General features: G+C 45.7%; 2 protein-coding genes across 2 annotated transcripts in view; one reads left to right on the forward strand and one right to left on the reverse strand.

Annotated features, from left to right (window-relative positions):
• PEX14 (peroxisomal biogenesis factor 14) overlaps positions 1–9,635 on the reverse strand; it is a gene marked incomplete at its 5' end in the record, with an annotated part of 71,358 nt that extends 61,723 nt beyond the window's left edge. The window contains 2 exons of the mRNA XM_054175688.1: positions 5,834–5,881; positions 9,522–9,635. Of these exons, the coding sequence (XP_054031663.1) occupies positions 5,834–5,881; positions 9,522–9,635 (162 nt within the window). The remainder of the gene's footprint in view (positions 1–5,833; positions 5,882–9,521) is intronic.
• An 875-nt stretch (positions 9,636–10,510) lies between these two features.
• Positions 10,511–14,656, forward strand: DFFA (DNA fragmentation factor subunit alpha). The gene is made up of 6 exons (XM_009906839.2): positions 10,511–10,625; positions 11,073–11,234; positions 11,339–11,469; positions 12,148–12,337; positions 12,726–12,880; positions 13,580–14,656. The coding sequence occupies exons 1-6, from the start codon at positions 10,526–10,528 to the stop codon at positions 13,781–13,783; spliced, it is 942 nt and encodes a 313-aa protein (XP_009905141.1). The 5' UTR covers positions 10,511–10,525; the 3' UTR covers positions 13,784–14,656.
• The last annotated feature ends 151 nt before the right edge of the window (positions 14,657–14,807 follow it).

Below are 14,807 nucleotides of genomic sequence, written 5' to 3' on the forward strand. Positions count from 1 at the left end.
AGGAATTTAGTAATGTGAAGACAAGAGGCACTCCAAAGAACAAGTAAGAAGTTATTTCAAGAAGCTAGAAAGGCTTCACTCCTGTGAAGTTCTTAAGCTGGTCCCTCCTGTCTGTAAGCAGAAAGAACTATGGGCCATTGCTGCCCTCTACAAGTAGTTCGGCACATAGCATATTTTCCACACATGTAGCTGCAATGATACTATTATCTCACCTTGATCCCATAACCCATCATTACCGAAGTGCAGGCTGTGCAGGCACCTCTTTGCCATCACCTGTTTCAAATTACTAGGTACCCTTTGCAGCAGCTGGGCTGCACAAAACAAAGTGCTCCTGATTGTTCCGAGCAGGCAGAGCTGGGCTGCCAGCCCACACACAGCAGCCAGCTGACAGCAAAGCAGGCCATGAGCTGTAAAATACTGCTGGTAGGGGCAGCATGTTTAGACCTTCAAAACATCACGTGAACATAAACAAAAATATTAAATTCATTTATCTCAAGGGAGAAATATCATATTGCTTAAAATTTCCAAATTGTGTTTTCATCCAGTGTCACAAAGCACTTTAGCTTCCATTTCACCCTTTGGTGAGAGATCTGGGATCTTGGGAAATCATACCTAATGTTAAAAGAGATTCTATTCCAGTTCCTAGTACTTTAGTTTCCTTGTAAGTTTTGTAAGGAGCAACTTAAAGTATTACAATTATTTTAAAACCATCTTAAAAGCCTTCTGACTGCTAATGTGGGTTTGTCTGAAAAGCAAAGAAGAATTGTTTCAGAGCTCTACAGATCAGACTGTAAGATGCTAAGTCACTGCAGTGACAGTACCAGAAAATGACTGCACCTCTCCTAGTTGTTATGCTGCCTCACCCACCAGCTCTGAAGTGTTGTTTAACCTACAAGCTCCTAGGGACAGGCAAAGCCATCATTACCTTCTGAACAGTCTGACAGGATCTTAACCTGCTTTGGTCTGTAACCACTGCAAGTTTCTAGCTTTCGTACATTCATGTAACACTACACCAGAAGATAGATCACAAACTGTTATAGTCCATCCTCTTTTAAAACTGGGTTTTAAAGGAATTCCAAGAAAACTTTCACACTGACCTCAGGCAGGCAATTTACCTTGACATGGCAATGTTCCTTTCACTATGCTCAGTAAATAAATTTGCATGTATGCTTTGCACATACTAATATATTTGTCTGAATCAACCCAGTAAAAAGAACTGGCAGATTAAGTGAGTATATTTTGCATGAACAACAGAAATCAGTGAACATGCAGAAGAGACAAAATCAGCCCAAACCCCAATAATCTCAAACTTATCAGAAGGTCAAACATAAGAGAGGTCTGCTTAGTAAATCACAGGATTCTCTCTGCAGCACACCAAAGGCCGTCACACACCTCTGGCTCCCTGTTGCTGGCCCAATAAAACTGAAATCTGCAGAGAGATTGCCCTCCACAACCTGATGGGCACTGGGAATCCACAGCAATACATTCAGGACCTCCCCACACGAGCTGAAGTGTTATCACACCACTAGGGTTACTGCCTGGACTGGAGGTCACAAAGCTGATAGTCTCTCTTTCCCTCCTGCTGACAGTGGTAAATTATCCTAACTAATGTTTCGCTGGGGGCTATAAGTTGGTTACCTACTGACAGTGGCTGTCTGGAAATCCCCTCTGGATAGATTTACTTTTAAAGAATCATTCAGTGTAGGCCAACACCCCGAACAAACCCTTTGTGGCAGACAGAAAATTTGTACAGTAAACAGGTATAAATCTTGTCTTAAAACAATAAAGAGTGGGAAAACTGAAACACTCCAGTCTCTCACATCATTTCTGGTAACAAAAGTCCTTCTGAAAAAAACCAATTTTTTCTACAAATCTAGACTAGGAGATTCGAACTGTAAAGAAATGAAAGGGCAGTGCATGCTATCCCTGGAGTAAGAACCCATTCCAGAAAACAAAGTATGAGTTTTTCAGTGAAAATACTGGTTTTGTCTTAATTTAAACAACAATTTGAGGCAAAGAAGAATCTCAATATTGTCCCATGTAACTATGTGGGGTTTGATGGGGCAGAAAAAGTGACTATTCTCAATCTATGAGAACCACTTTGGAATCCTAAATGAAATTCTTTTTAACCACAGTCTAATTAAGAAATTTAACAAAACAGATGAGGTTTAAGAGGCAACAAAACAGAGAGGATCAAATAATTCTATTGTCTGTGTAAGGGGTTAGGCATTATCAGAACCCTTAAAAATTTGTAAATCAGTTTAACAAAGGATGGGGAAAAGCCATGAGGGCTCCAGCACATCCCAAAAATCTGATTTCTATAGAGGCAGCAGTAATTCTTTTCACCTTGCACATTTCAATAGCCTTCAAAATGTGAACAAAATGTCCATATTTGAGTGTTAACTGCCATCACTGCAACAAGAAATAGAAACAGCACATGCTAAGAATGAAAGAAGTTAAATAATCCTGCATCCTTTGCTCCTCATACCATGATCCAGGGATTTTGTAACTTAGTGAGAAAACAAGAGAGTGTTTGACATTTACAAGAAGTGTTTATATATTTACAACTAGTACTTCGTCCACCCAGCACCAGCAAAAGAGTATTTTGTGGCAGAAAAAAAACCAAACAAACAAACCCCAAACAATAAACAAGCAGCATGTGGAAAAGCCTCATTTATAAACTCTACTTCCTTAGGTTCTTCCTACAACCCAGGCTCATGCAGAAGCTCTCATATGTGTAACCTTCATAGCTGCCATTTAGACTGCAGCAGACTTGGCAGGAAGAAAAGGCCAACAGCAAATATATTCAAATTCAAATATCTCAAACGCATCACAGAATGGTTAAAAAGCTACAAAACACTGCTAGGGAGAGACAAAACAAACTAAAAAGAAAAGCGTTAAACTTCTTCTCATAGTTGCACTAAAGAGAGAAATTAGACCAACAACTCAAAGATTCAAGAAGAGAAGGGAATTGTCTAATGCTTTAATCTCACAGAAAGGTTCCGTCCTGTGCAGTTATTGCTTTTACACATCCCAGGACTTTGCTTTGAGCAGCTGCAGAAAGACAAACATATTCCAATTCCACAAGTGTTCAGAGGATTATCAGAGGTGGCTGCACATACAAGCAGAAAGGGATGCAGCAGTGTTCACTGATAAGCTGGACTCAAGGAGAAGCTGATCTCGCATTGACGATGACAAACGTGGCTGTAAACAGCAGCAGAGCGAGATGCTGACACTCTGCTAACACAAGGTTACACTTCCCACTCTGGAGCTACATGGCAAATTTTAATGGGCCAAGACCGACAGCTAGGGAAATGAGTGTCCGCTCTCAGCTGCACAAATTACAGTCCTCCCCATCCCCCCAACTCATTCTCCACTGTCAGAACTGTAACACAGTGACCTCTTATTAGGGAATATTTTTCAGTTGGGACAGTTTATTGTAAGGACACTGGATAACTCAAGGGATTAATGGGAAGGAGGTGAAGTCCCCTATCTCCAGTATGGTAGCTCAAAACATCAGAAGTGGGTTGAAGAAAGGGCAATTAAGAGTGTGACATGAGTTTGTAGAGCTCCACTCTGAAGGCTTCAGTAAGGTCATAAACCCCAGCAAAGTATGCTCCGAAACCCCAAAATGCAACACACAATCTGATGTGTCAGACTGCATCTTCCACATGATCCTGCAGAACACTGAAATTCTCTTGCAAACAAGTAGAAATTATTGCTTCTGCTCCTGAAGAAAGCAGCAGACTGGGAGGTACAGAGTGCACAAAAGGCAGTGCTACTGAGCACAGAGCAGAAGGTATTTAGCACCTCGAAGGATACAGCGCCCATTACAATCATAAATAGAATACAAAACCAGTTTGAGTCTATAATGACATCTGTTTTAATTCTATTGTTTTCTCATACTTGTGCATAAAACCACTGACATGTTCAAAACAGGTCTCAGTCCCAGGAAGTCATCAACTAAGTGAAAAAAGTTGAGGGGGTACAGAGCAGAATTTGGTCACGACAGCCTTTTCTCCCTCCTTTGGATTCTCTAGGTCTTCAACTGCTTCACACCAGATTTGAAGCCTGAGCACATGCCCCCCCCTTACAGGGCCATTTGCTGGATTCCTGCCATGGTTTGTTCCGGTGTTTCCACAAACATTTTCAAGCCATGGCACCATGTGCCTACAAGTCTGCCTCATGGGCCAGGGTCTGCTGCGTGCATTAGAAGGCAGCCTGCACGATCCTGGCTACAGAGAAGCCACAGTGCTGTGGTGGAAGTCAGGTCATCTGGCTGACAGAACTGAACTGCTCATTTAAATAAGGCTTCTACAGATAGTCAGCTGGAAGCAATAATGACTCCTAAGCAAACGTGACAAAGTCTTCGAGAATTTAATATTAAAACAACAATTAATAAAAAAATAAGGAGAAAAGCTCCACCTTTCAAAGGCTTCTAATTAGCTCACATGCAAGACTCACCATTGTGGAAGTTTACACTGAAGTTCTTCAAATGTATAAATATTTTTATGTGGTAAGAATATACACCCATACAGAAAGATACACAACTGCTGTGTGCTTCTTCCAAGCTGTTCCTCAGTGGCACACAGTGAGAAATTAATTACATCGAAGGTAATGTTAGAATCTGCCTTGAGAAAGAGAATGAACTGTTGACCAGCAGAGGCTGTGGTGACCTGCTGCCTGCTACAACCTTCCTAAGGCAGGATAAGAGGGGAAGCAACCCCCAAACCCAAACCACCAAACCCATCCAAACTACCGAACCACATGAAGTCAATAACAACTTCAGGTCATCTCGTGTACAGATGTGCAGTTAAGGGATGGCACAGTATTACTAGACTAGAGAGATCTTCACTGCAGAGCTTAACAGAATTCAGGGACAGACATTTCATTAAGTGCATTTTATTGACCCTTCCCGGTTCAAAGTCTTTACCTGAACCCCTGTCCTTTAAAAATCAGCTCCTGATTATTGCAGATAAGAGTTACAAGGTAAAAATACTTTCATGTGACCAGTGCCACACTATTAAGAAAAGTACTTCAATCTTCTCACTGCAAACAACTTGTGTTCACTATGATCACTAAATGAAAGCCAGAGAAGAAACTCAGAGATGTATATGTTTAGGACAACACCATGAGCGAAGATTTTTGGCAAGGTTTTGACTGAGTTATAGAGGGCTGAAGAGGAAAGAAAGAAAGAAAAAGAGGTTGTAAAAAAAAAAATATATTGCAGCTCCGGAGAGTGGTGGCTCACTTCCCAGTCTTTTCTTTTCCATTAAAAAAGAAAACAAAACAGGGTTCCCTTAGTTATCCTCATACACCAAAAATCCCAGAGCTCTTTCCAAAATTATTCTAGAGTGAAAATATTGGATCACACACACTGCCAGCTGCCAGACACGTCTAAGCTCACCCTGAGTACATCCGAGTATAAAAACAGCTTGAATGAGGTCTCTGAGCAGCAGCAGAGCATTTTTTATTAGACAGTAGCACTAGGAATATCAGTTTAAATTATGGTGCACAGGTCTTTCTTCTCTTTACTAAATAAGCAGTGATCAAGACCATACATTGCACACATGTAAGACCAGCGGTCCATACTCAGAGACAACTCAGTGGCTGAGCTGACCCATGTCTAACCCCAGAAAGACAGAGGATAAGGTTACAGGTCAGAATTCTGAGGTCAACAGCAGGGCAACATAAGGCAGCGAACACCTCTTTCACAAAGTACCAGCTCCTTGGAAAAGCAAAACAAGAGATGCAAAATGATGCAGCAAAGTGAACAACTCATATAGGCTATAATATCAGCAAGAAATTGTACGTTGCTTCTTAAATAACTTACCAGCGGCTCTCGAGATGCTGCATTTTCAGTTGCAGGGCTGGAGCCAGCCTGTAAAGCAGAAAGACGAGTGAGGTTACACTGCCACCTCATGGACACAAGCAGAAATACCTGTCTGTTAAGGCCACTACTATGAACAGCGTTCAGGCAGACAAGTACTAGTTCCTAGCACTAGGTCTGTGACAAAAAGGTCAGAATCACAGGGGAAAAAAATAGTTCCAGCAGTTCCCATTTCAAACAATAGAACTAATTAATTCACAGAATCTACAGAGCTTGCTTTAGGGAGTCAGTAGTCAACAGCCAGAGAGACTACTGAGAGATGTCATGAAAGAAATGTTCACCCTACATCAAATTCTGAAATACACGGCACAGTGAACAAACACAGCATGAAACTGGGACTCCCTCTGCTCCCTCAGTTGCAACACTTGTCACACTGCATGGTGCAACAGGGCGTTTTCATCATATATGGAGTGAGGATAGCAACTTGCCGGTCTCAAAGGTTCCTGATGAGCACTTGACATCCCCAAAGAACTCTGCAATACTGTAAGAAAGTAAAGCTGCAGAAGCCCCAAGTACTGCTATTGAAGTGGATGCAAAAGGACCTTGCTCTGATTCCATGGCTCCCTTTCTCCTCTCCAGAAGGACGAATCCTGACATTGAGCTTCTCCCATTTTCATGATCCACTAACACACCCTTTTTTTTTCCACACTATTCTTCTAAAGATTTCCAAACCACTATGACTTAACTAACCTCACAAGATGTTAGCAATGCCAGTGCCATCCTCATTTCCCACACATAATTAAGAGATGTAATTTTAGGGCACATGCTGAACAACCTTATCTTGCACGCAGGGCAAGGGTGGTACACAGGAGGAAACTGAAATTACTTGACTGAATAAAGACAGAAAGCCAAAAACTGGACTAGGCTTAAAATTCAGGACCTTCTACCCTTCAGGCTCACCTGCAGTTTTGCTTGTATTCACCTACACATCCAGAACAGACACAACATTTTAGCATAATCTCATGTTTCCATCCTTGGACTTTTCTTCACAGACAAAAAAAAAGCAGTTTCATCTCAGTTGTAATTTGCATATTTCAGCTCTCCCAAGGGAGACACACCTAAGTTTTGCCATAAAATAGACTTATCTTGGTCAACCATCTAGTTGTTTTTTTATCTTAGGAGAGGTGGCACATACTTATTACGTCAACAGTAAAAAAAAGGCATGAACACTCAGAAGAAAAGGATCCTATTCATTGAACATACAAAACCGTGAAGCTTTCAAGTGACAGCAAAGGTCCTTAGAGTGACTTTTTGTCCTCCAACTTTTACATAATTTACCACACCTCCAAAGTATCTGAAGACATTTTTTTTTAACTCAGCTGTAAACTAGGGGAAAAAAATCTCGATACATGCAAGCATTTACCACAAGAGGGCGCCAGAAACTCAAATGTACCGCCGCTTAGCTGCTTCCAGATATGAGCATCACCACCAGAGCCCAGCAGGATCTCACAGCCAGGCAGTGATTCCCTAGAAAGGCTCTTCATGGGTAGTCATCCTCAGTTTTGCTACTCCAGTCTATATCTGAAAAAATTTCAGCCACTAAGACTTCACTTTACATAACCACTGCAAGTATCAGCTTCAACACCACACGGGAAGTCCACCACTAGGTCTGTCTGTGGCAGAGACAATGCAATGTACTTTTCTATCACTGGCTTCCCATTTCTATGTGCACAGAGTATCTGCTTTCAAATTTATTATAGCTGGATGAAAGAAAAGTAATGAATAGTCTCCAGATTCATTCTCTACTCCAAAAATAGGCAAGCATACAAAAACAAACACAAGAATATGGCTTGTATGATTTGTGGGTAAGTTAACTGCACCTGTTTAGGTTGTGGTTAAACTTATTTGGAGCACATGCTCTGCTCTGTTTCTTCAGTCAAGCCCCAGGACTAACACAGGTATCCTGTCATGGCTAATACACTAAAATACTGGGCATGTGCCTCAAACTACAACTGATGAAAGCACATGGCTGATGCAAAACCATCCAGTAAGCCTACTGTTTGGTAAATTTGCCTTTCACAATCTAGGAGGAGATTTGTGCTGGTTAGTCAAGAGTATGAATTTTCTGTCAGTTACTCCTATTTCAGTTTAGTTCAATGAAGTTCCCTACAAACTCAGCCTCTTCAGTCCAAAATAAAAAGAGGTTCACAGTGACTTAGTCAAGTCTGGATGGATTTGAATGATTGCATAAAAGTGTGTTGGTGGCAGACTTTGCTCTGTTTTCTTCCCTGTTGCTGAAACAGACAGACCTTTCATCTGTTGGCTGCAGGAGGGCCTTCTGCAGCCACCTAAAGGTTTTTACAAAATTCCATTGGTATTGCTTACTGAACCACTGGTGAGATAAGAGAGCTGCCAGGGGGTCACTCAGTTCGAGGCAGGTAGCGTTTGCAATGAGGTACAGGTTACTTTGGCTCATATGCAAGCCAGTGCAACTGACTGGAAGCCTACACTGTATACAACCACGGTAATTCCACGTTTCCCCTCTGGCTCCTCCATTCACTTCAGGTCTCACTTTAGAAATATCTTAGGCTTTTAATATGTTTCTTAAGCATGCACTCAAGCCAGCAAACTTACATTTCTCTTTTACTCTACCCATTGAGTTTTTGTACAACATATATCATTGCTTTGCCCTTTGATGGTTCAAGAACCTTCCTCCCTTGCAACTGCAGAAACATTTTGTCTAACTAGTACTCCACCTCATTTCAAAACTCAGCTGACACAGAAACTGCTTCCCTTCTCCCTGGCTGTGGTTTTGCTTAGTTTGGGGTTTTTAGGGGGGGTTTTGGTTGGTTGGGGTTTTTTTTTGTGTTTTATTGAGTCTCATATGCAGATCCTGAGATGAAAACATGCCTAGTGCAGAGGCCTAGCCTGAACACCTCTTCCTCTCAACCCCACATCTGGCTGCTTGATGCAGCTGTCCCGTGCTAGCTCATGCCGCCATACAAAGCAGGATGCGACGCTACAAAACCCACTCACTGGGGACCCGAAGCTCCATTGGTGCCACGGGACAGAGGGGATAAAAGCACTGCTTAGACGCACCGAGCCGCTGAGCAGAGCGTCCTGGCCCTCCCCATAGACAGGGTCACGGCGGCCGTGACGAGGCACCATGGCTCCATCCGGGCAGCAGCCCCTCGCCGCTACTCCAGCGCCAGACTGCCCAGGGGCAGGCAGGAACCGGGGGGAGCGCAACGCGCACATCTAAGAGCCGCTGTCGCAGGCCTTTGCCGCCCCTTTGGGTGCCGGTGTTGTCGTCGGGGCCGCGACACCGACAGGCCCTGCCGTGAGGCGACCCCTCGCGAGTGACCGTTACGACAGGTGTGGAAGCAGCGCGCGGGGGGCCGTTGGCGGCACGCGGGGGGCGGTTGGCGGCGAGGCCGCGCACGCGGGGCTGGGGGCGCGGGCCAGCGCGCGCGCCCCCCACAGCCGGCCGCGGCGGGAGGAGGCGGCGGCGGCGAGGGGGGGGGGGACACACGGGTACCCGGCGGGGGGGCGGGGAGGAGAGGAGTTGCGGAGCTCTCTCCTCGCCCACTATCCCGCAGAGGTGGTGGCGGACCCCTCGCCCCACCCCGCCCAGCCCGTCCCCTGCCACCCTCTGCCCGAGCTGAGCGGCCAGACTGCCGGCCCCGTCTACCTGGCTGGGCTGCTCCGCTTGCTCCGAGGAGGCCATCTTCCCAGGCCTGGCTAATCCATCCCCGCCCAACCGATGGAACGCCCCCACCGCCGTTCCCGCGCCCCGCGCGGTCCCCTACTGGCTCTCGCTGCAGGCAGAATGAATCGAACGCCGGGGCAGCGATGCGGCCCGTGGTGCGAACCCCTACTGCTATGAGCTTACGGCCTTCTGTCGTGCTGGGCCGGGAACCAGCGGCTAGGCTGGCTTGGGGCAGGGCTGGGGACCCTGCGAGGCTCTGTGGGCTGCCTGCCAGAGAAGTTTTCCCTACATGGAAAAGCCGGTTGGGCCCTTGACAAAACCCACACTGGTGTGTGGGTGTGGCTGGGCCATCGTGCACCACCGCTTATGGGTGTCACTGCTGGTTTACTGTTACGGCTCTAAGAAGGCAGCTATGAGGCACAAACAACGGGGTCAAGTTTGCAGGAGATCCCACGAGGAACGCCCTTCGCTTTGGCAGCCCCAGGGCTTTCCACCCTGATGGAGCTGCTCCAGTACGTGCCAAGACGGACTTACTACCTGCCTGGTTTTGAGTTTACATGATGATTTCACAACCGGCACACTTGTCTTTAGAGGAATGTAGACACACTCGTTATTTTTTCAAGTAATTAAATTGCTGCCAAGGCTAAAATAGAGGTTTTCATAGACTTGTTTTATATAGAGTATTTCTTGAACATCCAGGTTCCGCCGTTCAGCTTAGCTTTGAGAAAAAGCGTTCTCAGCGACGCAACCAAACAACGAACGGCGGCAGGGCTGCACACGCACCAGCCCCGCGAGAAGCAAGTTGAAACTGTACCGAAGTGCACCGTATCGTCGGCGATTCTCATTCCTAACCTTAAGCCACGAGGGCGGGACTTCCAGGACTCCGTGTCCCAGCGCGCCCCGCGGCCCGTCCCGGCGAGCACCGCGACCTGTTCCGGCGGGCTCTCCGCTCGCCTCCGAGCGTCGCGGGCGGACGGGGGGTAGCGATGGCGGCGGCGCGGTTGAAGCCGTGCCTGGTGCGGCGGCGGGACGGGCGGCAGCAGTACGGCCTCGCCGCCTCCTGCTTGCGGGAGCTGCGCGACAAGGGTGAGGGGCGGCCGCCCGGGTGTTGCGGTCTCGGAGCGGGGAAGCCAGTGGTTCCCGCTGGGTTGTGGCTGGTCCCCGGTGGGCTCCCTAATGCCGCCGGTTCCAGCCCGCCTTCTCTTTCCAGATGGTGGCGGGTCTGCCGCGGAACAGACCCAGAGAGGTCTCTGGTGACGCTTTGTAATAGGGGAAGGGAAGGAAGGCGGGAAGCGTGTGGCAGCGGTTTCACTGAAATGCGATACGTCAGGGTTTGCATAAAAAATGTTCATTTACGGGGGGAAATCGCTGAGTATGTGCTAAAAACGAGCTGATGTGCAGAGCTGTGTGGAGACAGGTACTGAATTACTAATGGCTGCTTTTATCTTGTGATGGGTATAGCAAAAGGGCAGTGTGTATGTCACTTCTATTACTTCATTTATTATTTCATCAGGTACTTTCTCTCTTCTGCAGCTTGTGGCATTCTATCTATTGATAAGACTGGGGAGCCCATCACCTTAGTACTGGCAGAAGATGGCACTATTGTGGATGATGAAGATTACTTTTTGTGTTTGCCTCCTAATACCAAATTTGTGGCCCTGGCCAAGAATGAGAAATGGTCCAGCAAAAGCTTAGGTATTCTGTGGATGAGGGGCGGGGTGTTTGGAACACACCTGATGAAATGAGGCTGTCTCAGGTGGGTCAGCAATGACCTCTGAAACTGGTGACTCTTGTGTCAGACAGTGGAACAGCCCAGCTCTCAGAGGCTGCAGATGAAGTGGACTGTGGTGCAGAGAAGTGGAAGCAGCTGGCCAGGCAACTGAAGGATGACCTGTCTAATATCATCTTGATGTCTGAAGAAGACCTCCAGGTACAACGGGGAAACCTCCAATTCCTCTTCTTGTCTCTGCCCATCATCCAGTTATCTCAGGAGATGGCAGAGAACAGAATAACTAAACACGATCCCAAGCTTAGTTCAGCTGCTATTTGTCTGTGGTGCTAGAGCCAAATTCTCCTTGAGGGGAAACAAGTGTCTGAGGAGGATGCACTTCATCACTGGCTGCCCCTCACAGTGTGTCTTTCCAGTTCTGGCAGTGGGAGGGTAAAAAGTCAAGATGTGGCCAAATGGTAGCTGTATAATGTGTCCAGAGGCAAAGCTGAGCAGCAGGCCAGATTTATCTGCTCCAGAGTCTGAAGACCTGCTGTCAGTTTTCTCAGCTGATTGAGTATTTGCCTGCTTACCACTTTGCATGTGTTGAGGCATGGTGATAATTGCCTCTTCTTCTCCTGCAATGTCCCAAGTGAGGGTGCTTCCACACTTCCCTGGATGCCTTTTGGCTTCTGGCAAGGAATACAGGCTGTTGGAGTGCCACTGCAACCTCTCATAATGAGGCTGACTTGCTGCGACAAGAAACCTTGTGAAACATGCTGGGTTTCTTGAAGGTGGAGGCTCTGTCACTCAGGAATTTTCCTGTTTCTACTGTCATCTCCACAGTGGAGCCGGTTACTCAGGCTGTCTATTTAACAGGAGCACTCTCATTGCTTTAAGGTGCTTATTGATGTACCATATTCAGACCTGGCAGAAGAACTTGCCCAAAGTCAAACCAAAATCCAGGTATTGCAGGACACCCTGCAGCAGGTGCTGGACAGACGGGAAGAAGAACGTCAGTCAAGACAGCTTCTGGAACTCTACCTGGAGGCCTTGAAAAATGAAGATAGTATCTTAAGCAAAGTAGCAGGTAGGGAGCACTAGGATGCCAGAGAAAGTTTTTCAGAGATGCCTGAGGTAGTTAAATGGAATAAATAAGACAAAGTGAAGGACTGGAGCGAGTCCCTTGTGTGGCAACTCTTAACGTAGTTGAGGTAATGGCTGGTGTAGTGTAAGAATTCCCTGTGTGACACCAGGAGGCTCTCCACTGCTGCATCACATTTCTTAGAATGCCTCAGAGTAGAATACTGGGAGAAGAGCCTAAACCATGTTGTAATCCTTAACATGATTTCTCCAGTTAGGGGATGCACCAAGATAGAATGGGTATTTTTTTTAATCTCTAAACCATCAGAGTAGTCCAGGCCACTTTTCCTGTCCTGTGTTTTGTCACAGGCCATAACAACTCTGCTAATTTTCAGAATCCGAGACTGTACCAAGGAAGGAAATGGATGAGGTTGACACAGGTGCCAGCCATGCAGGCACTTCTGCCAAGACAGCACTCAGTGACCAGATCCTTGCTGCTCTGAAAGAGAAACCTGCTCCAGAGCTGTGCTTGGACAGTCAAGATCTGGAGGTGAGTGAGAAATGATCTAACCTTATCCTGGCAAACCTCTCCTTCTGGAGAGAAAGAGTATAAGGGAAGCTGCCACTGCTTCTGGAGACTCTAATGTCCGTATCTCAGTCTTTTTCTCCTCCTCAGCAATACTATCCTCTGCTCAGAGCCCCTGTAGTAGCCAGTTGACACAATTCCAAGTACTGTAGTCTCTGAAAAGCCACAAAATAATTTTGGTTTTGGTCTCTTCCAAATTGTAGTCAACCAGGGCTTCATCTGTCTTACCAGCAAAGTAGGGTTTTTTTGTATGGAGATGCATCTAACTATGTTTCTTTTATGCATCCTAAATCAAAATACAAATCTTATTTTTATTTAATAATCTGTAAATAAATGCAAGGCTTGGAAGGGAAAGTCTGCTTGAAGTTTAGCCATTAGAAAGCATGTTCTTTCTAACTATGAATTTGCTGCTCTTGCTTTTCCTTGCTGTAGAAACTGTGTTGTGTTCCTTTGAACACCTGAATATAGCTTCCAGCTCTTAAGTATTGGTAGAATATTGAAAATCCAGTAGCCCACTAGATAGGTGGTGAAGTATGGGAACATCTCCAGTCCCAAATTGCCAGTACTGAGTAGGTGTCTTACTGCTGCTCTTATTGTGGGTAGGGGGGTGAATGGTGGAAGAGCAGTAGAAAAGACACTCAGAATAAATCTGTGTTGATACAGTTGGTCTTGAAAGAAGACACAGAAGCCCTGGCCTTGGCACTCAGGTGGGACAAGCACAAAGCTGAAGCTCTGCAGCAAGCCTGTGATCAGGAACTCTCCAAGCGTCTACAACAAGTGCAGACTTTACATTCCCTAAGGAGCACCTCAAAGGTCAAGAAAACACTACCCTGGGGGGACTGGCCTAGTTCAAAACGCAAAAAATAAGTGCTGCTCACAATCTGGGGGGGGTTGCACTAGAATCAATACACGCAAGGTCCATCCTGGGAGCCACAGTTTGCTGGTCATACTGCGGTCTGGCTAGAGACAGATAAAATCTGGACATTGTCCTGAGGCTTAAACTCTTGTGATGATTCCAGTGATGTGTAACCAAAGGGATTCTGACTTTTTGCAGAGTGCTAGAACAATGGTATTGCTAAACACAGCATGTAAGAGTTCAGCTTTGAATACCTGGGTGGGAGCCAGAAGCTTCCATCTGACAATAGTGGATATGGCTTCTGAAACCCCAGGCAGCTTGCTTACTTTGTCCTCCCACCATTTACTGTGTGAAGGATGGAAATCTTCTGGAAGACCCTTTGGGGCACAGTTAATGAATAGGGCAGAGGGGTTTGCTGGCTTCTGTCTGGCCTTAAGCTCCAGCCTGGGATCTAGAAACTTAAATTCCCATGATAATTTTGCCAGTTAAAGTGAATTCAGAGTCCTTTAACTTCAGGGCTTTTTCTGTGTGGAACTGCTGCCTCTTGAGTGTGGTGTAAGCACTAACTTGTAAAACACTGTAAAGGTGGAAATAGTTGCTGTGCAATGCTGTGAAGCAGAAGACTTGTATTTGTCTTGTCTGGATTATGCTCCTGATCACTAGTGGGGTACCATGGCACTTTTGTATTAGCTGGCTCACCTTCAGATTTGTTGAATTCTATTTTTAATCCCCTAGTATCATTAAAACCCTTTTACTGTACTGTTGGACTAGTTCTGATATTCCCAACAGCTGCTATGATTAAAGAATATGTTGCTAAGTTCAGTATTACCTTAAGGATGGAGGAAAAAGAAATTAAATATGGAAACACTTTGTATTTAACCTGTCCAAAGTATTTCGGTAGAGCTCCTGTTCATACTGGTGACGCTGCAGCTGGCACAATCCGTTCTTTTGGGAGAACAGAGGAGGTACATGGGGAAAAAAAACCTGCCTGTGGAATTAATATACTAAACAGTTTAGTGACTCAGAGCAAGTAAA

The sequence above is a fragment of the Dryobates pubescens genome, chromosome 33 (assembly GCF_014839835.1).
Source record: "Dryobates pubescens isolate bDryPub1 chromosome 33, bDryPub1.pri, whole genome shotgun sequence".
NCBI lineage: Eukaryota > Metazoa > Chordata > Aves > Piciformes > Picidae > Dryobates > Dryobates pubescens.